At 37.2% G+C, this 22,566-nt stretch overlaps 1 protein-coding gene across 3 annotated transcripts in view; it reads right to left on the bottom strand.

The window, feature by feature from the left end:
* LOC119792217 (zinc finger protein 385B-like) overlaps positions 1-18,715 on the bottom strand; it is a 107,476-nt gene extending 88,761 nt beyond the window's left edge. Inside the window, exons 1-2 of one of the 3 annotated variants that reach the window (XM_038298748.1) lie at positions 18,596-18,715; positions 18,039-18,214 (exon numbers count right to left, since the gene is read on the bottom strand). In XM_038298748.1, the coding sequence (XP_038154676.1) occupies positions 18,039-18,081 (43 nt within the window). In that variant the 5' untranslated portion in view covers positions 18,082-18,214; positions 18,596-18,715. Of the gene's footprint in view, positions 1-18,038; positions 18,235-18,595 lie in introns of those variants that run through there. The other 2 variants (XM_038298745.1, XM_038298747.1) reach the window with 2 other exon arrangements.
* Positions 18,716-22,566: the final 3,851 nt, after the last annotated feature.

Raw genomic sequence — 22,566 nt, 5'->3', positions numbered from 1 at the left:
CTTCCGACGTCATAATGGGAAATACCAGCCCCTGAAGACCCACTGAATGGATTTTAATTTTGACATTTTTTAATTTTAATTTTATTTTGGAAATCTACTGGCAAAGCTTCAGAGGGTTTAGAATCTCTGTGCTGAGCGCTTCAAAGAGGATTGCTTTTACAACATTGATACTAACAAAGCAGGCTTCTCTACACATCTTAAATTGAGGAGTGGATAGATACCAACTGTTCCTTACAAAGCTTTAAAAGTATGAGCTGGAAGTGACTTTCCTGTGCCGAATTGCTTAGCCTAATAGCCTGCAGACACATTAGCAGTGAAGCCAAAGTACTGCGTTGGTGTTAAATTACTTTTGTTAGGCGCAGCTCGGTTACTTCATCACAGCAGGTAGGTAGCAGCTCAGGCTAAATGTGAGGTGCTGGAGTACTTGTTGGTATATTTATCGAAAGGTTATTTACAATTTGGGGTTTCCAGCCATTCCTTGAAAAACAGGATTGTTCCGTATTTAGAAGTAATGAACCCTGCTCCGTATTAAGAAGATTAGAGCGAGATTTGTCCGTATTTTCTATGGATTAGAAAATGTACAATATAGTTTTCTTAAAATACATGAATGGCAATAAGTAGTTATCGGCTCCTGTTATGTGTTGTCACTTATAAGCTACCCAGAGCTGTCTGTAGCAGCCCATCGGTTGAGGTTGGGCTTTTTTCTTTTGTATTATTGTGATCTCCTAGCCAAGATCTTTAAAAACAATGACTGGATTTTAATAGTTGCAGGTTGTAGGGACATGGTTTTTGGGAGGGCCAGGGCGTGGAAAGCCAGAACAGCTCGTTAAGAGGAGGACTGAATGAGGAGGGTATTGGTGTATGCTGTCTCCCTCGTCTGAGAAGGACAGCAAAAACCTGCTCTGGAGCAGGGTTTCTCAAGTCCAGTCCTCGAGAACTACCATCCTGTAACTTTTAGATGCATCTCTTCTCTAACACACCTGAATCAAAAGTCTCAATCCCCTTATTTAGCCCAGCAGTGGCATGATAACGAGCCAGTCATTTGATTCAAGTGTGTTAAAAATGGGGTGAATCAAAAAGTGTGGACTGGACTTGAGCACCCCTGCTCTGGACGGTTTATCAATATTTTTAACCTTTAAATGTAGTTTAATATGGTACATTTAAGCATATATATGGAATATAACAAAAAAGCAGGAACCTTTCAGGTTACTGTATAAAAAAGTGTGCATAGAGATACATAGATGTATAATTATCATTAAAGACAGGATATGTCGCTCTCACATACTGTCAGAATTTTTGCTACTTCTTTGTTTTTCTTGTGATCCAGCCTTTAGTGCTGGGCGAGACCTTGTTCTGTTAGAAGCACTTTTAAACAGGAGCTTCTGATTTCTCTGAGAGCAAAGGTAAAACTTAGCTCTACGTAGTGCATTAATACACAAATCCCTTTCCCATCTACAGTTCTTATTGCCAGCAAGTCTAATTCTATCTTGTTAGAAACATTTTGGGTAATGCTGTCAACTGAAGGGGCGCTATTTAGCAGATACCTTGTTTATGTTGTCAAACAGACCCGTATACATTGCAATTTGATCCCTCGTCACCATTAAAAACTGTAAATAGTCCCAGATGAGAGACTGCGGATTGATTCATGTTTCTGCTCTAGCCATCGCTTTAACATTGCTTACCTTGCAAATCCCGGTGAAGCTCTGCTTAAGAAGGAACAGCAGTGGCCTCTAGTTAACAGTGGTAACAACACAAAAATCACCTAAAGAAAATTATTTTAAGTGAATGTTGCCAATTTGTCAGACGGAAATAAATGTGATCCAAGAAACCATAATTCAACAGTTAATTGTTAGTCGATTATTGATTATTTTTCCTATTTTGCACTGGTTAGACTTGTGTGAGTAATGGTGTATAAGAAAACAAGTTTTCCACAGCAACCAGTTGGGTAAAAAAGGAAAAGAAAAAAAACCCTGAAGCTCTGCTTATTTATTGGAGCCCAAATTTACTTTTCTTCTGTAGATTCAACAATTCAACTGTTAAATTTTACACAAATAAACATTGAAAACTTTTTTGGGGGGGATAGAGATATTCTTTTTGAACTAATCAGAAATGGAACTTATAAAAATTTTAATCTAATTTTTTAAGCACATAGAGGCATACGTTTCTAGAAATGTATTGCAATTTTATAACAACAAAGTGTTTATGTAAGAGCATGTTTTTAAACACATTAAAACGGAAATAAGTGGATTTTTAGATTTTAATACAATCTTTATAAAATGAAAAAAGGTGTGTGTGTGTGTGTGTGGGGGGGGGGGGGGGGGGGGGGTCATGTATGCCTCCATCTCCACTTTCCTACAGTAAAATCAGAAACCAGTCTTCTTCAGCAGGAGAGCTTATGAAATATAACATTTGCACAATGTAAGGCCATTACTGAAAACACGTAACATAGGTGCCAAAGATCCAAACCTTGTTAATAAAAAAACGTCCTGATACAAGACAGGCAGAATACATAGAAAGACTTTCCCTAAACATACAGTAGGGAAACAAAATGATAATGTAACTACACTAGTCCTTGTTATCCAATAAAACCTGCACAGGTGACAGAAGATGACATATCAGCCAAGTGATGACTGTTATCACAACTTGGAGGATATCTGAAATCCCAGATGCTTCTCCATCATCTCACTCTGGCACAGTCACAATCAAACCGAGCCAAGCTGCACAGCCACCCTGATGGCGCCTTCAATTAAAAAACATTTAATTTGGCGTACTTGAGCGGCCTTTTATGATACATGGTAATAGCAATCATTGAGAAAATTGGGCACAAAGAGCAATATTATAGCACAATAAGGACCAGAACCTCTTTGAGTATGAGGTTGTGGCAGAACCAAGGTGTAAAGCTCAAGGTAAAACAAAAACATAAAGGGCCACAGACTGATGAAGTTGGTGCTATGAGCAAAAACTCTGAATGATGCTGCAGACGCTGGAATAGAACATTAGTGCAATTATACTTATCTTTAATATGTGCATGGTTGTTATCACTATTAGACAGTGATCCAATAAAAAGTTCCCCATCGACCCTAAGGCAGTTTAAGAAAACTACTTGTATTTTCAGGCTCCAGGGAAATCTGCTGTGTTTGATCTTCAAATGCTCATCCAGAACAGATATACAAAGTTTACGGTTTCAACTATTTTTTTCCCTGCAGGAAACAGAATACTTCAGTAGTCCCACATGCTTCCAATGATTAGATTTTGTTGAAATAGATATTTTGAGTAACAATATTTCACACATTACGAGTATTTACTAATTACAACAGCAACCTGAGTCCAGCGGTTTTTGACACTTCCCAATTTTCTTTAGCTCAAAAAGTCAGATTACTCCCAGTAATCAGGCAATATGACTTATTTTCACCAAGTCAATCTCTATCTTTATAAATAACAACCCTAATATCATATATTAGGAATAAAACTATTTTCTAATTACATCCACCTTTGTTTTTGTCATCTGCATGTTTGTGTCACATCTAAGTAGTATTTCATAAAACTCACTTAGACAAAATATACTTTTACACTTAATTCTGCCGTAAATTAGGCACAAAATGTCAAGTTTTACTGGGTTTCACCAAAGAACACCTCGCCTGCTTAATGTCACTAATGCAGGACAGGTTCATCTAACTAGTGTTGCACCGCAAAACAAGCAGACCATGCAGTCAGTGACGGTGATCGTTGAGTAACAACAACAAAAAGTTTAGTAACTGTGTTTAACTGGTAAAACAACAATCAGGCATTCAGAAATTTTATTGAAAAATGAAGGGAAATATTGGTGCCATTCATAAAACCAGCAAAAGCAAATAAAATTTGATTATGTATGTAATTATAAGAGACATATTTAAATCAGATTACGATATATATCCAGTACCCATTTAAAAAAAACATTTTAAAGAGATGTTAGCCATAGACTTCAGAAGAAAATGTAAATGATTTTGGTATAAACTTGGTCAAATTCCACTTTATCATTTTATTCAAGTGTTAGTCTGGTAATTTTACTTATAGTTTTAGTCCCATGAATTGCTCTTGATTCAGATTTAGTCATATTTTAGTAAGCCAGAATCTTGCTTGACTTAAAATGAAATTAACATTTTATTTTCTAAAACGTTACTCTTTTAGTAGCACAAGTGATGAAATTGTGTATATCTTTTATTACATGAAATGTATTTTTTCAAATGTAGCTTATAACTTTTTGCCATTTTTGATGGTATGATGCATTTGGACCAAATATTTACGCCAATACCATTTCTGTCACTAATGGTGACCCCTTGTTGCTCAATTTAACAGACTAGGGACCAGGCTATATTCACTGGGTCAGTTGCTATGGTTACCATCAGACTCAGAGTGAACCAGTTTTATGAAAGCCAAATTTTAACAAAATAAGCCAGGTTTGGGACACGTCATCAATCTGCAACCACACAGGATCCACTAAACAGATTTCATTAACAACCTACTGTACCCCTAATATCTCAGAGTAAGATGTGGAACATGGTCCACAGTACAAACACTGTACAGTCCAGGATTTTATTTGTTTATTTTCTTATCGCTATCAATAATTCTGTTATTTTTATATACTTTTTAAAGGTCCACATTTGTGTGTCAACTTTTGCTATAACATTTTGCTGCTGCTGTAACAATAAAGGGATTTTCTATTCTATTTTCAGTTCTATGGTCAGTCAAACCACTGACCCTACTTTGAGCGCAGAGACAGTTTGGGCAGACACTCTTTGGGACAGGCGTACTGAAAAAATAGGAGCTTAAAATCCCCCAATGAGAAAAAGATAATGCCCGACATCCACCAGAAACTCAGACACCAAACCTTGGCAGCAATACCCTTATTGGATGGAACCACATCAACGGCCACCCCTACACCAAATCCAGCACACATGGTAAACTCTATTGTTCAGCTTAAACCTATAGTATTATACTTTAAACAGTAGTAGCAACTCTCTCATTTTAAGGGATCTGTTTGTTCCCCACATATATGAGATATGTTATATGAGATACTATTATTTTGTTAACACTGATGTAAAGAAGCATCAATCAACAACTTTGAAAATATATGGAATTCTGTTTATGTCCACTCTGAAACATATTTCTAGGCTTTGATATGTGGGTGTATACATCTGCACATGCAACACACATATACACACGGGGGGAAAAAAATTCACAGCGCTTTCACCTGCTGTGTCGAATCTGTACCACCAATCCACCCCCAGGGGAAATGGAAAGGTAATGGGATGTAGCAAAATTCAGCTTCCCACACAAGGCTTATGTCCATCCCTGCACCCATGTGATGGGAGAACAAAGTGCAAGTATTCATCTGAAACATCATTTGGATGTTTTCCGACATCAAAAAGCATCTGTCTGCGTATTTACTGAAGGAGGTAAAATATGGCAGTATTTTGGCGGTAGCATGTACTGTAAAAGACATGTTCACTTAAAAAATATCAAGCAAGGACGACTGAGAAATCAAAATTGGGTACTAATTAAATAGTTAGCCCACTATGTCTTCATATTTGATGACAAAAAGAAAAAATCCCTTGTTCATGCAGTATTAAAAAAAAATTCTAACTTCACATCTTTCCTGCTGGCATCAATGTTGTTTTACCTCAAGGCAGATTCAAAATTCTTTAAAGAAGTCTAGCATCTTATTGAGTTGCTTTTTATGGTCCTTTCATCAGGGAATATCATTCATACAGTAAGGCTACATAATCTGTTTTATATTGACTATTCTCTGCCTGTCACAAATTTTATTATTGATCATTTGTGGATGTTTTGACACTTTTAGCGAACCTCAAGGACCAGTTTCATCACCCTGCCAGATATCTGTTTATAAAGGGCCATGAAGATAGCTCTACTCTGTCATCACCTCTGGACAAGCAAATAAAGTTTCCATTTATTGGTGCAAAGGCAGGTTTACCTGCATGAGGGAGAAGCCTATTTGATTTGTAATAACAGAACCTGAGAGCTATTATATGTCGATTGGATATTTAACCATGATTCATTTCAGATCTGCATTGGAGCTGAGGCAAACTCAGTAGGGGAAGGCTGGGAACAGCAGTCTGCACTGACTCTGTTGTTTCTACTGATAGTGTCCACCTGCAATTTTCCTGTGATTACTGTGGTTTGTACTTTAACTGATGCCGTATTTGAAATTACATCTAATACCATAAAATGCTTGTTATTTTCTTGCCAATTTCAAGGATAGAAGCAGTGTCCGACTCAAATGAAGGTAAGAATTTTAAAGCATCAGTGATTATTTTGCAAATCGATTAATCTGCTGACTATTTTTTTCGATGAATCGATTAATAATCGGATAGCCAAACATTCATTAAAAAAGATTTTTTACAAAATTAAAGCAGGTGAAACTCAAACTTTTTCACTTGTGGGGTTCTGGATATAATATATTGACAGATTAATTTTTTTTATTATTTTAAAAGCAAAATGTTTATATATCTTCTTATTACAATTTTGTTATAATTGCTGCTCAAGGTGAGTATGCACTGTCAGCAAGTCTTGTATTAGAATCTCTATACTCTAGTTAATAATTAATCCATTACTAAATTAGTTGATGATTATTTCAATATTGATTAATCAAAATCGATTAATCGTGATTAAACCGATTGTTTCAGGCTTAGTCTATACACAATCTAAAGATAAACTAAATTAGTAAAAAAGTACTATTTAAAACTACTTATACTGATTCTCCAGCTGATACAAAAGGAATCAGGATACCTTTTTAATATTTTATCACTTTTGACATGAACACTATAAAATTCAATATTTTTTACTTTAAAAATGCCCCAAAGTGGCATTGGCTTAAATCTAGTGACTTATTAACCATTAGTTTCTTTTATCAACATTAAAGTATTTCTTGTGGAAAAATACAGTCATTATGATCAAAATTACTAATTAAAAATGATTAATATTCTTATCATAATCATCATTATCATCAATCATAAAGGAATAAATGAACAGATTACACTAAGTGCAATTATCCTTAATTAGTGTGTCTTTTACTTCATGTATGGCTTCAATAATGGAATCCTTTTCTCTAATATAGTTATAGTTTCCAAACTTTATTTAATGATGTTAATACTGTTTGTAGAAAAGTACATTTGAAATAGACATAAAAAAATATAATAATAAATAATGAATTATTCAGATTCATGAACCAAAACCAAATGATTCATATTAAAGTTGTATAAAAGTATAAAACGTATAAAAGTTGTATAAAAGTATCAAATGTTCTTTAAGAGAAGTCTTAACTACATTATTAAAATGTTAGAAATAAAATCTTTGTGTGTATAAATGAGTTTAAATTATGTTTTATCCAGAAAATTTGAAACTTGACAAACATCCCATATATTATTGTGTGTATTTTTGTTTTATGTAAATATCATCTACAACATGGATGGGGATCTTCCTTGTTTTATTTGCCTTTTACTTTGCCAACTGTCCAGAGGGTCTTCAAATAAAGACGGAGATAGTTGTGTGCCAGCTGGCTATCATGGCCATTAGTCATAAAACACATTAGGAATGCCACGCACATGGCAGCTGAAGCATTCAGTGTAGAGCACCAATAGGACGTGCCATCAATCTCCATTATACACACAGGAAATTCACAGCTTTTCAAATGTATATTTAATTGTTGTTTTTTCACACTGACACTAAAAATATAAGGGTTTTGGAGAAAAAAAATGTTTGCAAAAAGTGAACGGCTAAATGAACAGTGGATGATTGTTCAGTCTTTGGTAGACTTTATCAGTAGAAGCCATGACTCCATTGACAGGGGAGGGCTGGAGCTCAAGCTGCTCCCCGCTCAATCTCGTTCCACATGATTATTCTCAATTTCACAGCTGATGGTTTTTACTGAGGCAGACAGTGGCGGCCAAATGCTAAAGCACAAAAGAAAAAGCTCTGAGATAGGAGAGAAACTACAAAGCAGGGGGTGGGGACGGGGGTCAAAAACGACAAGCAGGGCTTCATCAGCAGTGTTTGGGATAGAGGTAATCTGTGAATGTGACCTTTTTGTCATGTTGCAGTACCACAGGGCACATGTGATGCTCAGAGACGTTAGTCCTGCACAGAATAAGCTTGATTAGGAGCCTAAAGATGTCATAGAAAATTAACCTCAAACGCTATGTTTCTAAAATATTTTTCAGATTCTAATATTTTGTTCAGATGCTGGAGCTATTGGGAGCATACACAAACATCTCTGCAGCATTTTGTTGAAGACGTAGTAAGGGTTGTCCCTTTGTTGTCTTTACTATTGATATCTTTCCTTACCTAACCCCTTAATACATTCATAAGAATAAATCCCATTACATCGACACATTGAGGAACTATATGTGCTACTGTCAACACAGTTCTTTAAAAAAAAGGTAGGTAAATCCACATGGTATTTTTCTGAGTTCTGTGCTGCCTTTTGTGTTGTAGACAGAGGATCTCTTGCCCATCTCTTCCTAACATATCCAGCTGTGAGAATCCTTCTCCAGCAGAAAATTGCCCTGCTGTGAAGTACATATGTAAACTGTGACTGCAGTAAAGAATCCAGAGCAGATTTTCCTTAAACTCTCTACAGTAGGCATGGAAAAGGACTAAAGCCCATCTGTAAAGGGATAGGGACAGCAAGTTGGTCTAAAAAAATAGTAAGAACCCGGGAATCCCTAATTATGATACACTATTTTACTGTAAGTTAAAGCTTTTGACCGTCACTACTCATCTGGGTGACATTTTGATAGCTTCTGCAATAAGATTCAAGTGAGCCTATTGGTTCCAACTATCTTTTTAAGAAAAAACAATGTAATGATTTTTAGGTTACATTTTCAACCATGCCTCTGGACTGAGAATACATTAGTGGCACAAGTCCTAAAATTGTATCCATATAACTTCTTTGGTGGATCTCAGTGCTGGATTTTTCACAACTGATTATGATGGATGTTCACTGATTGATAGACTAAGAAAGTGGGGCAGATGTTCTTCTGCAGTAATAAATTTGTTTCAGGCCGGGACTGTGTTTTCTCATTTGGCAATTTAAAATTCAAAATAATAATAAAAATAATAATTCAGTTTTTAGGCACCTTTTGCAAAACTCAATGTCCAAAGTAAAGACAAAAATCTCTTATCTAAGTAAAAAAAAGTACATTACAATAGGGTATTTTGCTAAATCAAAGACTTCAAAGAAGAAGTTAAAATAGTACCATGATGTTTGTCACAGATAATCATTTTACAGAGTTGAGATTTTGATGCTGGATTTAAACATGCATGGTGATTCACGTCAGAGCAGTCAACAATATAGTCTGTGATTCTTGCATGTATTTCTATACTTTAGGGCCCTTGGATTTCTCATTAATAGTTAATAACTAGTTTCTCTCATAATAACAGGGGTATAATAAAAGATTTTTTAATATGATTGTTAAAGGCACTCTGCAGACTTTGTGACATAAAGAGTTGACGCATATGAGTTATTTTAAATGACTCCTCAGGCTAATATACAGAGGTTGACGCTATCAATGGTACAAGCGGGGCTCCCATCTTGAAATATGTAAGTTGGGAGAAGCCTGGCACCGTCGTTGGCCAGGTCGTGTGATCTGAAGAAACGTATCGCTTTATGGTCACAGTCTCTTATACAGTCATGGAGCTAGGGCTTTTGCTCTACTATTTTTCCGCCTGCTGACTCCTGGTCATGGTCAAGACAAGGAAAAAGTTTAATATTATTTATAATTTATTTCCAATGTTTAGGACAAGCAAAATTCTGCCAGAGAAAGCTAGCAGGCTACAAACAAAAGCTAACAGAGACCCACAGCCTAAATGTGTAAATCTCAGGCATTCTGCCACTAGGGGTGCTAGACTTTAAAGTTACAGTTATCGCCCCTAGTGGCAAAAAGTTACATAGTGTGCCTTTAAGTTTCCTGAGAAAAGTACAATCTTACATAGCGTAAGCTTTTCTATCACTTAAGTACAAAGCTGCTTTAGCAGACGGGCAAAGCTGGTTATGGAAGTTGAATTATTTATTTATTTTTAAACTATTTTGGTTTTATTGAAACCATTTGTCTTTGGACACTACTTCTCCAGGCCCATTTAAAGTGAAGATCCCAGCTATGAGTCTCACAGCATGGATGAGGTGTTGTTATGTACCCTTTTACCCTGCAACATAAAAAATACCTTACCTACCAAAAAAAAACAAACAAACAAGCAAAAGAACAATAAAATGCAGAACTTGAGAAGTAAATCTAATGGATATTTCATATATCAGTCTTACCTTATATTATTAGAAGGTACTAAGTTAAAAATATTCCTATTAGGTGAGAGACTCTTCCTTGCTGGTTCCATCCTCCTTCCTTTCCTCAATTTTCAAACCATCTTTCTTTCTATCACCTAAACTCTCTAAACCATCTTCAAACTATCCAAAGCTTGAACTGAAAGCAACTCTCCAACAAACACTCAAACAACATTGTCAAAATCTGAACTACTTCCTTTAGTCATGTTATATGGCTTGGTAGCGAGGTTTATGGCATCATCATTTTTGGTTCCTCCACTAAATGAAGCAAACGCTTGATACACACTTAGTGCACCCTTCATGACGCGACACGCTACAAAGCAACAGCTCAACATCAATACAAGTTTAACTGCTTTAAAGGCTTGTCTAAAAAATAAGAACAGATCAAATAATAAAGAACTTTAAAAACTCAACTGGCCTTTAACTTGACCATAGATAAAAAAATAACAATTATCACATTTGATAAAGTAGTGGGACTCTTAGTCTTTTTTACAAATTCCTCAGCACCAAAACAGTCTTGCTGATTCATACGTCTTGAATGCATATATCCAAAGGTTAAAAACTTCACAACAGTCCTTAAATACTTAGTGCTGCAGAAACCAAACAAGGGGAGATCACTGTGTTACTATAGTCATTTTCTCAGAGCAACATCCTGATTGCCTTAAATGCCCAGAAACTGTTGGCTCGGCTAAAACCAATTAGCTCCTTAGACCTTGGGACCCCACATTGGGCATTCAGCAGTTTTGGTGCCAGACCATACATTTCTAAAAACATCACTGTGCAAATTTTTAATAAAGGTGTAAATTTATCTTTTTTTTTTATTATTTCTTAGCTCTACATATTTTGAAATATATTTAAATTAGGGCTGTAGGCTGTCAGATGGTGCAGTCTTCAGTTGAGATAAAGGATTTTGCAAAAAATCTAAATTGTGATTTTTTTTTTTACCAATGTTTCATTTGCATTTTTTTTTACTTTCCTTTTCACTACCAACAACAAGTGGAAGTTTCACTCCAGGTTTCATTGTTTTTATGAAACTGTCCAGTCCATTGTGGCAGGACTTTAATGTTAATGTTGTGTGAATAAGTCCTTACTCTAACTTGAATGCATGGATCTATGTGCTAGCTGCAACTCTCTCCTCCATTCTGTGCAGCGGCAAACCCACTTTAAGGATACTACTGCCACCTGAAGACCTGGAATGAGAAAGTCAGCATCTTTCTTTGGTTAAATGTAATGTAACTAAAACTGAGCCCCTCTGTGAATGGGTGTGTGTATGATTATATGTCTCTGCATTGCACTGTGATGGACTAGGGAACTGCCCAGGGTGTACCTCTTGTAATTTGCCCATAGACTGCTAGAGAGGCACCACCTCCCCACAGACGTGACAGCCAAGCTGTAAAGATGGATGGATAGATGAATTACAGATGCAAAGAAAGACATTTAATGGTTTATTAGAGTCAAATTTGTTCCATCTCATTAACTGTTGACGCCACAGATGAACCTTCTTTTCATGTTAATGAGGGTCCAGGAAAAGGGAGCCTCTGTTCATCCTCTGTGGAACAACACCAATAGTACAAGAGAAGTAGGTGCAGCAATGCTAGAACACATGAATTGTTCCAAACGGCCTCAGGTGCCGTATAACCTTGCATCTTTTAATGGTGAAAAGGATGCAGAAGGCATTTTACGCAATCCAGGCTGTGAAAATAAACAATCAATAAAATCTTATGTTATTACCTAAATAGAGCCCATTCAGCTGGGCTGCATGACGAAGCAGCGTCAAGTACTCAACATGAAAAATAAAGTTCAAAGGGAACGTAAACGTCTCAAGCAGTGGATGTTTCTTGCTGAGACATTGCTCCACCAAGGACTTGCTATTGTGAAACGGCAGTTCCATTCTGCAGTGCATTCTGTTGTTTCTTTTTTTTTCTTTTTTTGGATTAACAGTTCTATATCATCCTTTGTTTAACCTTCCAAACCAACAATTATAAACATATGATGAAATATTAATTGACACACTAAAGGACAGAAATTTGTTATGAAATCCAATGTGGGTGCCGCCAATTCCGTGGCGTGGCAGTATTATACCACGTGGCAATGATGCTCTTCTTTAGGACCCTGACACACCTCGCCGATTTAGCCAGCGTATGCCCGACGTCCCAGAATCTCCTAAAACGGTGGCATACGCTGAACTTTCTATGTATTTTTTTCAATTTTGGGTGTATACATAGCGTATTCATGGAGTCCAGAGCGTATGTCCAATGACAGCCTAACCTATGCATAATGCACGGCAGCGTAATGCCCCTGTAATGATTCACAAGCATCATTTCATGGGCATTAAGAAGTATCAGTTAAAGCTCCCTCATAAGTTACGAATAAACGATGCACAAGTTACTCAGAATTTGGATACACTGGACACCACGAGTTACGAGTGACTTACACGTAATGTATGTCAACGATCAGATAACTTACCTGTAACTTATAGCCCATGTATGGCATATACTGGTATATGTCGCGCAATTTCAAGCATTTTTAAAACTTCTCAACGTGCTTAACATATATCGATGTGTGTCTGCGTGTTCAACGTACTTCACCCTGCTCATAACGTATACAAAATGTAAATTTTTTCTTGTATTGTCATTAAAACATTTTCTCAGTTTCCTTTAAATATTTAAACATATTAGTAAGCATATTCATTCAGTTTATGTCTGGATTGTCGTGGCATTACAAGGCAATTATGTAGGTTCTCGCTGTATTTTCTTTATATCAAAACCCTGTAAATTAAATCTACTTTGATGCCTGAGCAGTGGTAACAAAGGGGCAAATAATAAGAAATTGCACATTTGGAGTAATAAAGATTTTATTGATCTGTGTGTAATGCAAGTAGATCAGGAAGTGTTTGCTTTGGGATGGAAACCTTACATGTCTAGAACCATTCCTTTATTGTACACTTTATTGTTAGATTGTCTGCTATATTAACCAATATGATGTGTTGAACTAGATCTGCTATTTTCACAGCTTTTGTGTCATAGTTTTTTTTATAAAGTAGGGCATTGCCAAAGCCCTTATGGGTAAACTACCTTTATACATTTGTAATTTACTTTCCATTTGAGATAGTACTTACAGGACTAGGTCATCAGAAAAAATACTTTTACATACTCCATTTACAAGAACTGAACTAGGAAAAACAGCATTTTCATCATTTGCACCTAAAGCATGGAATGAACTTCAAGCCACTTTAAATCTTGAAGTACTTCCATCCATAAATTCTTTTAAAGACCTGTTAAAATCATCATTCACTGACAGATGCAACTGTTTTTGATTGGATGCCTTGTTTGCTGTTTGCTTTTTGGTTGTATGTGTATGCCCAATCTTGTTGTGTTGTGTTTACTTTTGCCTAGATGATATGTAGCTGTGGTTGTCTTGTCTCCTGTGGTTTTATGTTAATGTAACTTTTTAAGCCGCCTTCTTGGCCAGGACTCCCTGGAAGAAGAGTTACTTTAACTCAATGGGACTTTCCTGGTTAAATAAAGGTTAAATAAAAATAAAAAAAATTAGTTCATAAAAAAAATAATTTGAATTCTATAAATCAAGTTTTCTGCCCAACAGCAATGATGAACTGCACGGTGGCATTCTATACTAGGGGTGGAACGGTTCACAAAATCCACGGTTCGGTTCGATTCACGGTTTCGTGGTCACAGTTTTTGGTTCGGTTCAATTCGGTATATGTTGATTGTAACACCGAAATCCCATAAAAATTTATGAAATTAATGAAAAAATCCCCCCAAAAATAATGGATTGTAATTATTTTAAAGGGTTTGCGGAAACCCTGGATCATTTACTTATGTTTTGCTGCTTTGAATTTAATCATCTCACGCATGCTCTCTAACATCTCCAAGGGACTCAGAGGGGAGCGGACGGGAGCCACAGTGGAGGCTGTGTGCTTTGCTCTGAGCAGCCGGTCTGGAGCGCAGCGGGGGTTGCTGACGGAGTATGAGGGATTTCGGAGTTAGCATGACATGTTGGTCATGTTGCTGTTAGCATAAACAAAACGTGTTGCACAATGCTTGCACACTGTTGCACTTTTATCCACAACTTTCTTTCCGCCGTCATCGTAGGTCACTCTAAATGCAAAGTGGTCCCATACAGCAGACCTATAAAGTGCTGCTGGCGCATCTTCCAACTTCTGTTCTTTCCCACTCGCCATACCCACACAATTCTCCACAACAACTGATTTTTTTCCCTGCTACACCCGGCTAAGCTGCTTCGCTTCTTCTTCTTCTTGTTTACTACTGGTGGTTGGCTTTGGTCGTAGTACCGCCACCTTCTGCTCTGGAGTGTACACGCTTCGCCTATGAGAAAAAGGAGCAGCGCATGAACCGAACGAAACACACGCGAATCGAACCGAACGGTTCGGACGGTTTTCATAAATCGTCCCATCCCTATTCAATACCCAACAATTGTAGTATCTAGGCAAGAGCTGTCAGTCTGGTAAAGAATTTGGTTGTTAATCAAAAATTGTAAAGGTTCACTTTTTTTGTTACATAAAACTGACTAAAACTAGGCCAAAAACTAATTAAGTTTTATTTGACTACACCCATCACATATCATTATGATTAAAATGTGACCAAGACTAATCCTGAAGATTAAGACTTCATCTTAGATGCTTTAAAAAAAAAACACTGTTTGCTACTATTAGGACTTAGCATGCATCAGCTTTGGCTGGCTCAATGGAGGAAATTAAAAGCAGTGCAAAAAAACTAATAACTATCAGGCTAGAACACAATGCTATAAAAGGTAAAAACATAATTCAACAAAGGTAGTAGAAACACAATACTAGGAAATCCCTTCCTCCTGCAGGCCTGCAGAGAGCCAAGGCAGAGTGCATATACTAATAGTATTGGTTTATTTAAATACGAAACATGATTTTTATTAAATTGAACATATTGTAAAACCCAAAAATCATTGATTATTTATTTTTATTTTTGCCTTATCAAAATTAGGGAAAATAATGTATTTGTTGAACATTTCTTCCTTCATTTATTATTTTTTTTCTAGGGGCTGGCTGTGTGTATGTCAGCAACTTTTGTGGTAACATAAATAAATATGCATATGGCCTGTCTTTGGCCTTAACACATAAAACCTTATTTTGAGTTGGGGCCATTGTTGTTGCTATTCGGTAACAATAATGATATTATTTTGATGGGTTAATTTTTCAGATTTACACAAACAAACAGCTTTGAGATTATTTCCCTTGTTCTTCAATCAATTAAGTCAATGAAAATAAGCAAATACTTTAAAATCAAAGGCTGGAGCTGAAGGGTATATTTGGTTATACAGCAAAATCATGTTCAGTCTTAAAAGTGAAGAAACAGTGATTTATTATTATGAAAAACAACTTCCAACAGTGGGTGTATTTTTGGTCAGCTCTTGCTCATCAGGTTAACAGATTTTTCTTCACATAAAGTCTTTGTCATAAAGCTGCATGTAATCATTCCAAAAATCCTATGAGACCTACAGGTGTTCTTAGCATCCTTTATATCTGTTTACTTTTGTCAGCAGCATCAAACTTAAATTATTTATTTATTTATTTTACATTGAAGTACTTGTTACACAACATGAAGTCCTAAATCCTGGTTTAATGTAGGTGCAATAAGTTCATCTCTGAGGGGAATACACTTTACCACTAGTTTCCCTTGTGTGATTTGGGTCCAGAAGTAGAGGCAATGAAGAGCCTGGCAAAATTGCACAAGCTACAAAAAAAAAAGGAAAGTAAAAAAAAAAGAAGCGCAAACTCCCATCTGCACACATGAGGAGTGCTAGTGAAAATGACTGCATCCCTCTGGGGAGTGGGCAGTGGGAGATGCGGGACTTGATGAATCAAGGACCTTTTGTTTGCAGCAAAATTATTGCTTCAGAGCAGTTGGAAAAGAACAGCGCGTTGGCAGAGCTTGGCAGGCAGGAGACAGTCATTTGTGGCCATTTAGGTTTGAAGCTCACGCAAAGAGGGACTGAGGAGAGCAAGGTCATTTAAAGAGGATGCAGAGCGAAATGATGTAGCCAATGCAGGGTGTTTAAGTGTCTCTACTTGAATTTAGCTGCAGCTCAGTAAACCACAGCAACACCTGCAGTAGCGAACGAGACACACAGTGGTCTTTATTAGCATATATACACAGAAGGTAAGAGCCAGAAGCAAATTTTGAAATAAAACTTTAAAATTTTAAAATATGAAGATGTGCTGTATTTTCTGACTTTATCAAAGGCTTTTATAAGAATTGTGCAAAAAAATAAGAAAAATTCTGGTTTTATTGTATTTAACATAAAAATCTGTAGGCCTATATCAAGAGAAAATGCAAGACCAGCCGCCATATTGGAGCTCTACCTGACTGTAAAAAATCATGTTAGAAAAAGCTGGCTGCTTTGCTTTTTCGGCGCCAGCTTAAGATGTCTACCCATGAAAAGAATACTGAGGCGAGGAGGCATTCGGCTGGTAGCAATCTCCCCCCTATGATTTTGAGAATCAGTTGCCGGCGATTTACTGCTGACGATTTCACAGCAATGGACAGGCAGACGCATGGTCTCTATAGTGTGTGTTTAAGGGTGATATTTTTTTTGGAGGCCAATATTTGTTTTAAAATTACCACCTTCTATACAATGCCAATAAATATTTACAAACAATGAAACAAATCAAACAGGGAATTAGGATTTTGTGGTTTGAATGTCAAACGAAAAAAGGCTTCAGTTTAGAACAAAACAAAGATATCCCCCCTCATATATAGATATACAAATCTATCTATGCAGTGAAAAATGTTTATCAAAGAATAAACATATATTATCCCCCTGGGGAAATAAATTTGCCATATTCTTTGGAATATCATCTGTTTCTAAACCCTAATCATATGTTTCATACTAATAGACATGTTGGTAATTGAAATTCAGTTTTGTTAAAACTGAAATAAAATATTAGGTTAAATGAGTTAAGCCTATATATTTTATAAACATAATTATGAGTAGTTTTGTAAAGAGACCGATTTACATCTGATGAATATATTTCAGTACCTCGGACTCGCAATAACTGAATTCCACTGAATAATATAGGTGGGTAGGACACAACTGAAAATGTAGGAACACATCAAAAGCTATTAAAGAACAATATGAATGAGCATAAAATTAATTTAACCTGTTCTGTTCATTAAATGGGCAATAATGACTTTGACCTCCATTCACACACACACAGATGTCTTATCAAATATAATTTTATAACAAAATAAGACAAATTATGAAAAATATCATATGTTATTTTAAAAGTAAGATATTCAGCATCACATAAATATATAAAACAGCAAAGAAAAAAAATTGGATTAAGCACCAGCCTTTTAAAACAAACAAAAAGCAGAAAAGTGCAAACAGGATAATCAATTCCCATTCAATAAAACTGCTTTTTGCTTTATTGTATGCTCTACGCTCCTTAAAAAGAAAAAAACTAAAAACTATTGGTGTGACTGCAAAGATGCACAACTTTTTATTTACGTCTTAAAGCAGGTTGAAATCAACCACAACACAGACATGATTGGGATATGTGGAGATTATTACTTCTGATTATATAAAAATAAATTTGATAATTTTTAAAAAGTGATGCAACAAAAGAAGTCCAAACCCAGTTTAGGTGCAACCGGCGTGGAAATTGGGTGACAAAACATTGTTTTCCTACCTGTGTGAGGCGGCTGAAGAGCTCCTTTCCCGTCGCTGTCCATTTCCAGCTGCCACAGATTACCGAGAGAGAGAGAGAGCTCAGCTTCCTCGTGAGAGCGTGTTCGGTCCCGCGAGCCAGTCAAGAAAAAGATAAAGTGCCTGGGTAATGAGCGCGCGCTGCGCCACTGCCGCCGCCTGCGCGACAGAGATACCGAATCACAGCGCGAGGGGATGAGAGGAAAACTGAGAGGGACCAAATATAATCAGTTGGTGAGAAAACAGAGCGGGGAGAATAAAAAAGCAGCAATTCACACCAGAGCTTTTAAAATGTTAAACGTTTTAGAGCAAATCACACAGGAAGAAAAATATGAAAACATGTTTTTTATGTTAATTTTCAGATAAGAACTGAATGACGATTAATTGAATTGTTTGAATTATTTTAAAAAGAACAAAGGATGAATATTTAGATACTAATATAAAGATTCAAAAGACATCATAGTTTAGGTTTACATCTACAAAGAAAACAAAAGACTAAATAGTGACAAAGCTTCCAGTTAACAAAGTGTGGTTCTTTACCCAGGGTACCAGCATGTGAAGGGTCAGCCTAAGTGTGTAAGGCAATGTTCCAACTGCAGCCTGAAGTGACCCAAATCAGATTTTTGTTTTTTTGCCCACATGCGACCTGGATCTGATCTTTTCATGACAGTCTGAACAACACAGATCAGATTTTTTCCAATCCGTCCCTGGCCACTTGGCTATGTGGTCCTGAATCCGATCCGAATCTGATCTTTTCAAATGCGACTGGTGTGTGAACGATCAAGTCGCATTCATCCGACCTGAACACCATTAGTAACCGACATAGGTCACTATTCTGCTTCTTGCTACACAAAAGCAGCAAGAAAAACAAGAATCATGGCAGACGATGATGCGGAGAGCAGTATTTTTTTTTTTTAACCGTCTTGAGAAGATTGAGGTTTTAAGGTTTAGAAGGATCGCTAGATGCGCTCCAGCACTACATCCATGTTTACTTCCGTAAACACGAAGTAGGCTGGCTTGTGACTTCATTGCGTCCTCTACTGCGTATGTGGGACTCTTAAGCTGAATTAATGCAGTTTGCACAGGAGATCACATACAAGTTGCATATATTTTGAAATATGAACGGCATCGCAAAAAAAGTCAGATTCCACAAAAAAATTGGAATTGAGCATCAAGGCCTACAGTGTGAACGTAGCATAAGAGAATCAAGAATCCACCTTTCGTATTCCATTTTCAGAGTTTTTTAAAGTGTTTAACAGAGACGTTAGCACCTCGACGTCGGAGTACACAGAGTGAAGCGAAAAGACTACAACTGTGTAAACAGGCCCCATTTCCGTTTCCGGTGGCAGGGGAATATTGACTATTCCTACAGAACTCAATGGGATTTACAAAATGCTAAATAAAACACTACAGGAAAGTTTTTTCTTTACGAAACTTTTTTTGGAACGTCATTGAACAGCGCTGACGACCCGGTGAGTAGCATATTTAAAAAAAAGAACGTTTAAGGTTGTTCTAAGGACATTATCGGACATGCACTATGGAAGCCATTCTAAAGCAGCCAGGGGGTGATTCTAAATGAGCCAAAAAGCAGAGACAGGAGCAATTGTCAAACTTTTGGTGTCGATCATTCGATTTCATCCTGGACACTACAGAAAATGGGCTTAAAGTGTAAAAAACCGAACTTCTCCTTTAATCAACAATTCATTCTGGGAAAATAAGAGTGGACAATGGTTTTCTATGCTTCCTACTGTAAATATAACAGTGGTGGGAACAGCTGAATATGAAGGGAATAGGTAATTGGCCAAATTAACAAGTTTAAAACCTGTAAAATCTAGGTCTGCCATGTTACCGGTATGTTAAAACTGTTAAATACCGAATAGATGCTTCTCCGATTTGATGACGCAGTGAAGAGCCAGGAGCTGAGCTTGTTGCCCACCATGCAAATACTGGAATCGAATTTGGCGTAAACACACTTTAACGGCACATTCCATTATTCCTTAGATAGAAAACTTTGAATCAATTTGACTGGATGATATGCTGAACTGTAAAGTGCCTTGAGAAGACATGTGTTGTGAATTGGCGCTATATAAATAACCTGAATTGAAATTATTCCTAGGTGAAATACTTTCGGCATCATCAACACACTTTTAGCAAGCTATGGTCTAACAGGGAACCTGCTGAGAGTTGATGGGAGGTTGGGGCTAAATAAAGGGCCGTCGATGAAGAAAACCTGTTAGAAGGCACAAAAGACCGAAGACTGAAGCAGCTGGTGCTAAGACTACCCTATTGCATAGTTTACATTATTTGTTTATTCAAACACTTTAGTTAAATTGCTTTATATTGGTCATTCCAAAATAGTTAATGGGATGCCAAAGCTTAAGAACAATGCTGATGTTTACATGTAAACATTTTCACTACAAACCTGTTCCGGCTCATTGGCCTTATGGGTTACAATAAACAGCCAGGGGAGTTAGAGGACAATGTTGTCTCTCTGTGATATCTCCAACCCCCTCCACATCTAGGTTTTATTTGTGTCGTGTATGGTAGGTCCTATCACCAGGCATCATTTCACAATCCCAGCCCTGTCATAGCCTCTCATTAACATTTTTGGGCTGCATTCAAAAGCAGATGCCTGTAGATGACTCGGGGAGTCGGTGACATCAGGACATGCCAGTGTGCACGGCGGCCAGCTCGCCTGTGTGTGTGTCTAATTCAGCTGTCAACCAGATAGTGATGCATGAATGGTGGAAACATACTGTGCTTGGAGTTTGAGTTATGTCCTTCGTATTAGAGTCCTTTGACGCCCTGCTTGACCTCACCATAAGGCATCTGCCCTAAAAATAAAGAAGCTCATGTGTTTGTACTCGTGTCTTCGCTTCTCCATGCAGAGTCAAACGAAAACCTAAACAAACGTATGTAAACCGGGCACCTTCAGTGAAGAAGAATCAGCCTCCTGCTGTTAAGGTTAGAATAAAAATGTGTGTGGGCTACATTCAGACCAGTCGTCATGCTCCCTCCATCAGACTTAATAACAGCCCTCGGCTCTGTCATCATCTTGAGTGCTTTCATTAAAGAACATTTTTATTCTACTGCGCTCAGAATCACCAAGAAATTGGCCATGACACAGAGCAGCGCGTTTTAGCCCGACCTCGTCACCATGGCAATGTGTGTATGTGTTTTTTTTTATTTATTTAAAACCAACTCATCTTTTGCCTTTCAACTTTAATGTTTGATTGAGATAACACTTTCAGGATGCCAGTGGTTCATTTTAAAAAGATGGAGTGGGAAGGTAAAAGACAAGGATGGCACTACTGTGAAAGCCATATCCACATAATGGCTACACTTCACAACATGGAATAGAGCAACCCTCAGTGTTGAAGAGTATTTGAGCTTGACTACAGTATTCCCAATCTGACTTAGTTATTTACAGCTATTGCTGATCTAAAATGTATCTCACTTATTCTCTTCTTTGTGTGACCGTTGGATTTCACGTGTTGTCTGCAGACAATGTAAAAGACTAGTGGCCTGGCCAGCTTGACTGATTTAAAAAGGTCTTAAGTGAGTACGCTCTAATGGGCATAAGTCAATTTGGCTGGCCAGGCTAAAAATGTAGGCCCAGTTAGATATATAAACCTTATTTCTTTTTAAGGTGACGAATGTCAGGAAATGAAAAGGACTTCTTCTTTGAACTGATGAGGGTTTTTTTTCTGAAAATAATTCACACACAAAAAAAACATCAGTCAAGCTTTCAGGATAAAAAGGTGACTTTTCATGCAAAAAAAACAAAAGGGGAAAGAACCAGACACCACCATAGGGAGGAGAGCACACAGACGCCAGAGTAGGTAGCCAACCTGAGGTCTTTCTGCATGGAGTTTGAATGTTCTCCCCGTGCATACATGGGTTCTCCCCGGGTACTCCCGCATCCTCCAACAGTTCAAAACATGACTTTTATGTAAATTGTCAACTCAAAATTGTCCTTGGGTGGGAGTTTATGTGTGCATGGTTGTGTGTCTCTGTGTTGCCCTGTGACAGACTGGTGTCCAGGGTGTAATTTCGCTCTCGCCCAGAGACTGCCAGAGCTAGGTACTGGCACCACCGCGACCCTGACGAAATAAGCGGGAGAAGATGGAAGATGGCCTTGTCTTTACAGCTAACTCCATGACTTCTCAGTCTGCTGGTTCAAAGAAGTCCGTATCAGATTCCAAGGCTGATTCATACATATAATTGTAGCTTTTAGTTCCCTTTTCCTTCACCTTTTGTAGGGTTAACTGTAAGAACACAATTGTGGTTAGAAAAACACTCCAGACAGCTATGCTGAATTTCGATCAATGTTCAATGTTACAGATTTCATTTTGCGACAGACACACACATAAACAACACTGGTCAAATTAGGACTACAGGTCAAAGAACTACAAAACACAAAAGCTATACAAATGTAGTGAACGGCTGAAGCTCTCCATTATAAAACCTAAAACATAGAGTTGCATACAATTGCGTGTGTAACACACAGT

The sequence above is a fragment of the Cyprinodon tularosa genome, unplaced genomic scaffold (assembly GCF_016077235.1).
Source record: "Cyprinodon tularosa strain WSP-4 unplaced genomic scaffold, ASM1607723v1 ctg413, whole genome shotgun sequence".
Taxonomy (NCBI): Eukaryota; Metazoa; Chordata; class Actinopteri; order Cyprinodontiformes; family Cyprinodontidae; genus Cyprinodon; species Cyprinodon tularosa.
This window is presented reverse-complemented; position numbering and strand designations above follow the sequence as displayed.